Source organism: Rosa rugosa, chromosome 5 (genome assembly GCF_958449725.1).
Source record: "Rosa rugosa chromosome 5, drRosRugo1.1, whole genome shotgun sequence".
Classification (NCBI taxonomy): Eukaryota; Viridiplantae; Streptophyta; class Magnoliopsida; order Rosales; family Rosaceae; genus Rosa; species Rosa rugosa.
Window position 1 is genome coordinate 47,017,146 of NC_084824.1, and position 5,830 is coordinate 47,022,975.

The window sequence follows — 5,830 nt, forward strand, 5'->3', positions numbered from 1 at the left end:
GTAAGAAAGTTGTATCCGGGTGTAAGATTAGTTGTACGTATGACTATAGACATCTCTTCTCTCCAATGCCTTTGGGACAGATTGAGAGGCTTCTATACCACGGATCCGGATCCGGATCCTAAGCTACCTAAGCTTTGAAGAAGGTAACGCCACATGGCTATTATGAGATCCAACGGTACGCAACAAACTCACATGATTTTTCTCTCTTATTTTTGAGTTTTATTTTGTCTTTTGCTAAACTTGTTTCTTCTCTCTGAACTTCATTTCATCACTTCCGTTCTTCTTTCTTCTTTCTTCTTTCTTCTTTTTGTTCTTCTTTTCCTAATCACCAGACCCAAAATCTCATGTATTGCTTCTATAGCCCTTGTGCGCTCTTCTTAATTAGAGAAACTGGGTTTATGTTTGAGTATGAAATTACATGTCATATCAACGAAATCAATTACCACAACTGCAAAATGGAATCTCAAAATGAGCACAATCACACTACCTCTTCTCTATAACTCTAATGAAATTTTCAGAAAAATCAAGAGATCCCATCAAATTTGTTGAAACCCACTTGTGAATATTTGTTAAGGGTGTTGAGTGAACTGTTATACCATCAATTGTGTTTCTTTTGGAGTTCTGGGTTTGATAGCATTGGTATTAGATCCCTCTATCCTCAGATTCCTCTCATCGAAGTCCAAATATTACAAGGCCTCTACTGCATTTACAAGCCTTGATCCCTCTTTCCATCAATTGTGTTTACAAGCTAGCCTTGATCCCTCTTTCCTACCTCTATTACTGCTACTATAAGGCCTTCGGGAATACAACTCTTTCATCAAAACTCATCATCAAGGCATGAGCAACTCCAATGCTCTCAACAGATTGACCACATGGTCACAGAAGAAAGCTTGAGCAAGATGTTATGTGATATTGATGATCAGTTTGGGTTTTTGCCATGGTTGAAACAATACCAATTCAATTGATGACCAGTATTCCCAATTCTGTCCAATCAATTGAATCCCAACCAATCCCACAAGAAAATTTATCAACCACCAAAACCCATAAGGACGAGTCAAGAACTTAACAAAGACCAAATGCTTAATTGCATCCCTTCGTATCCTTGCTAGGTTTTATTTCCGATGCTTTGTTGCATCTAGTATTTCTCTTGTTATTTTATATTTTGATGTAGTTTTTACATCTATAAGTTGTAATTTTTCTTATGTTTATTATTAATAAAATGGTTGATATTACTCTAAAAAAAAAAAAAGAACTTAACAAAGACCAAAAAAATTTGAACCAAAGTGGAGCTGAGTGGAACTAAAATCAAGTCAGATTTGGTCCGAAAGAGAGTTTTGGAGATTGAAGATTAGATGAGAGAGAGAAGAACTGTATCAGTGGAGAGGATATCATTTGTTTTTGATCGATGTCAATCACTACGTGGCATTATTGTGAAGCATTAGATGTTGTTGTTTCACGTGTTTTTACGTGGTTGAAAGCTTAGGAAGCTTATGCAACTTTCTTGCTTAGGAGAGGATCTTTTCCCTTATATACCACTTATTACATTGAACCAAATAGAAAACACTAACTAGAATCAGAAAGGTCTCATTGTAATCATTCCCTATTTCAATGTCACCCAAGAAGACATTTTTGTAATTTAGTGTTTGAATTTTGCATTAGTGCTCTTGCTAGCCTTCCTTGAAATTTTGTATCTTAACCAAATCACGCGGTACAGTGGTCATGCATACAGCTTCGGGGTTGTAGTCAAGAGCGTCTACAACATTAGTAGACAAAGTTTGAATTTTCCGCCGTTGTTTTGTCCCAAGAGAGAATATAATCGGATTGCATATGATGAGGTAAATTCTAGGGGATCCCAAATTCTAAAGCATCTGCTCTGTCCAAGCCTCAAGGATATTGACAAGATTTCATATTTCCATGTGCAATATCACGGACTCCTCCCAGGCTCCCATACCTATTTTCTAAAAACAGTTAAGAGTCAGAATCAGAATCAGTTTGACCAGATTTGTGATGTTGGGGTCTGGTGGACAAGGGTCCACAACATTTATTGGGCCAGATTGGGGTGACGGAAGCCCATCATCTATATTTATGATTAGTACACCCAAAAAACAAACAAAATCCAACTTTTCTTACTCACAAGTCACAACCAAAAAGACAAAATAACTTCTTTCAACTGTAGCTTACAGACCAGTGAGAGAGAGGGAGAGAGAATCCTCTTGATTTGCATTGGAATATGAAAATAAATAAATTTGAATACAAAATTCCATAGGAATTACAAGAATAAGCTTCATCTTCCATTTGACAAATTGACGTCCAATTATTTTCAAATGTTAGGTTTTCTATAGGAGAGGGCTACCTTTTGTGTATTCTACATTATTTTTTTTTTACAAAAACTTATCGCTATTTTGGTTGATCAGTCACTAATGAAAAACAAAAACAAAAACAAAAACAAAAAAAATACCCAAGTTCATTCTTCAATCTTGCCGTATTTGGGCAGATTGGATCGGACTGGATTGGACCGGATTATATGTAACTGTAATTTCGACATTTTTAGATATGTGAAATACATCTGCGGTGGCGAGCAGCGACAGATTTCCTTTTCTGCTTTGTTTCTTCTTTCCAGCTCTTGGCAATGTCCTGGGATACACCAATGGCATCCAATGATGCTCCAGATAGTCCTCTCCTAGTGAACCCAACTGCATAAAGCCCAGCTTTCCCTTTCCACCCATTTGGAAATGGATTTCTGGGGATTCCATCTCCAGAAAAGAACTCATTTTCCTGTACAACAAAAGCACACATTCATCAGTACACTTACCTAGAAAATAAAAAAAGGCCCTTTCCTAATTTGGAATTATACTGAGAATAAGTATGTCAACCTTAACTTTCCCATTCAAGAAATGTACCAAACAACTAAAACAGAGAAGCTTTTCTAAAATAATAATATGACCTCTGATTTCAATTTACAATAATCTCAATAAAATGGACCACCCCAGAAAACTAACAAACTGACCACAGTTTCCTTCTGGGTTTTTTTTTTTTTTTTTTTCTTTTTCTGTCTGTACTTCTTGGAATATTGACCACAAAATAAAGAGGAAAAAAATATAACAAAAACAAATGATTCCACCAGAAAATTGAAGGGGAAAAAAAATCCATAACTGTCACATGGACTGAAATATAGAAGCTTCCAAACACATTAATAAGGAAAATATTGTATATTCTAATAAATGATTAAATCAAAGTCTGACCTTGAGCCATGAAGGAACATTGCTGCGATACCCAGTAGCCAAAATGACAGAATCAATCACAAGATTTTGACCATTAACAAGCTCGACTCTGCCATGAGAGAACCTCTTGATTCCAGGAACCACCTTGATTTCACCAGATCTTATTTTCTGCAGAGCTCCAATGTCCAAAACTGGGGTCTTCCCAGAGTTGTGCTTAAGCTGCAGAGGACCTGTGGATGGTCTCTTTATACCATATTTTTCAAGATTTCCTAGAAATATCCAAGCTAGTATCAGCAATATCTTGTCAGTAAGCCAAAGTGGTACCCACTTCATCAGAAAAATTGCCAATTCAAATGTTGACTTTCCAAGAATTTCCCTTGGCAGAACATGAACCTGGAGAATAACGCAGAAGGGAACTAACTAAGTTCTAGTATAATTAATATAAATAATAGCAACTCCAACAAATTCCCTATATTTTGATTTTTCTCTACTTTAGGGAAAAATAAGTCTCTTTTGCTCCAACAGATTTCCTATAACTATCCATATTTTAGGGAAAGTGAGGAAAGAGAAAACCAAATTCCCTATATTTACAGCAAACTCTAAAATTTTAAGGAAGAATATGGAGATTTTAGATATTGTTGTAAAATAGGGAATCTGTTGGAGTTAGAGAAGAAAAAGAGATTAAAGCTTTGACTGTTGCTTCCCTATAATACAGAAATTATAGAAAAATTGTTAGAGTTGCTCTAATAGAGAGTTGTTGCTGATATTTGTAGGAAGTCATTCAGTATTTCATACTCACAAAAAAAAAGCCCCGAGAATGCGAAGTGACATTTTAAGAATGTCAATAAAACACATCATATATTTGATAAAAAAATTTGATGAGTATAGCAGTTTCATATTATAGTCTAGAATAATTTTGTGAATATTTTTATTTATTTATACTTACCGAACTTCGAACAACCATGGAAGGGCTAGCATCGTGGTTGCAAAGATCAAGAGAGACTTCCATGCCAGAATTTCCACATCCAACAACTAATACATTCTTGCCACGGTAAGCCACGCCGGATCTGTAGTCACAAGCATGCATGATATGGCCGCCAAAGTCCTCCAAGCCTTCAAACTCCGGCACTACTTTCTCAGAATTCTCTCCAGTGGCCACCACGAGCCACCGGCAAATGTAGTCGATTTCAACAGCAGAGCCTGAACCACTTGCAGCAGCAATGGTCTTCACCCGCCAAAGACCAAAGGTCTCATCGTACTTAGCAGACTGAACTGTCTCATTGAAATTGGGGTTTATGTCAAAGTGCTGTGCATAGGACTCCAGATACTTGATGAAGTGGTTTTTGGAGGGGTATTCTGGAAAATCATCTGAGAATGGGAAGTTGGGTAATTGGCAAAACTGTTTGGGGAGGTGAAGCTTGAGGCGGTCATATGTTCTCTTTTGCCAAAGTGAAGCAATGCAGTCAGCTCTTTCTAGAATGATGAATGGAACTCCTTGGTCTTTAAGACCAGCACCAACTGCTAGGCCTGATGGACCGGCGCCGACGATGACCGGTCCGTTCACCCATACGCATCTCCGGGAGAAAAGCTCGTTTTGGTCAAGAGATTGACTGTGACAAGCACTATTATGCATCATGATGATGGTGATGATGATGGTATGTTTGTCTTTTTGGTAAGAGATAGGGGCTAGGTACAGAGAGAGGGAGAGGGAGAGGGAGAGGGAGAAAATGGAATGTAAGATGTGTTTGAAGTTTCAAGTGAGCATGTGTGAGTCTGTGAGAGGGTTGGAGAGGTTTAAATAGAGAGATAAAGATGGTCTTGGAGTCTTTGCCATGAGAGCTAAATAAGCATGTGAGGGGGATGATTTGGAGGTTCCCAAATGATGAGCTTTAGGCCACCTGGCTTTTGTTTATTGGATTAATTAGTTCAATCATATAATAACAAACCCACAAAAATTAATACACTAACTATATGATTACGAATATACAGATCCTATTTAGTGCGAGGTTAGAGTTTATGGTCACTTTTCTGTCACATATTCACATCTCGATCGTTCAGTTTTTAGGTACTAATATATAGATCATCTCTGCAAAATTTCAGCCAAATTGATGATCTTTAAGGTATCTAACCCGCTTAAACCAATGGACAAACTGAATCTGTCAAACTTGAACCGTACAAGCTTTAAGGTAGTTATCAATGTCTTAACTACTATCAATTTAGCTGAAATTTTGCAGAGATGATCTATATATTAGTACCTAAAAACTAAACGGTCGAGATGTAGATATGCGACCGAAAAGTGACCCTAAACTCCAACCTCTCACTTTAATTTCAGAGCGAGGCCCTCTGGATAGGATCTGTATGAATATATACCTATACAATTATACATATTTTATATTTTCAGGGAGTACTAGCTAGAAAATTAAGAAAAACTACATCATAACCCTTTTGTGAGATAAAAAGTTTGGTCTGACACTGTTGTATTTTACTCTTCAAAGTTCAAACTCTAGGTATAGGTATGGAGTTGCCACCCACTTGTGGTTACCAGAAACTGTTTTGGTACTCTGAATTCTGGCTGTGCTCACATGGTTATAGCCTCATTTTTCCTGGGG

The 5,830-nt window shown here is 37.2% G+C and overlaps 1 protein-coding gene across 1 annotated transcript; it reads right to left on the reverse strand.

Annotated features, from left to right (window-relative positions):
* Positions 1–2,294: 2,294 nt before the first annotated feature.
* On the reverse strand, positions 2,295–4,910 carry LOC133712458 (probable indole-3-pyruvate monooxygenase YUCCA3). The gene is made up of 3 exons (XM_062138564.1): positions 4,168–4,910; positions 3,243–3,614; positions 2,295–2,775 (listed from the first exon to the last, which is right to left on the reverse strand). The coding sequence occupies exons 1-3, from the start codon at positions 4,855–4,857 to the stop codon at positions 2,548–2,550; spliced, it is 1,290 nt and encodes a 429-aa protein (XP_061994548.1). The 5' UTR covers positions 4,858–4,910; the 3' UTR covers positions 2,295–2,547.
* Between the last annotated feature and the right edge of the window lie 920 nt (positions 4,911–5,830).

What these genes read in the sequence shown, in the direction of transcription:
- LOC133712458 (XM_062138564.1), bottom strand. Translation starts at nt 4,857, where the DNA reads ATGATGCATAATAGTGCTTGTCACAGTCAATCTCTTGACCAAAACGAG. An exon ending in CCATGGTTGTTCGAAGTTCG is followed by an intron (nt 3,615 to 4,167) that starts GTAAGTATAAAT and finishes GTTATTCTCCAG; the next exon opens with GTTCATGTTCTGCCAAGGGA. An exon ending in ATGTTCCTTCATGGCTCAAG is followed by an intron (nt 2,776 to 3,242) that starts GTCAGACTTTGA and finishes TTTGTTGTACAG; the next exon opens with GAAAATGAGTTCTTTTCTGG.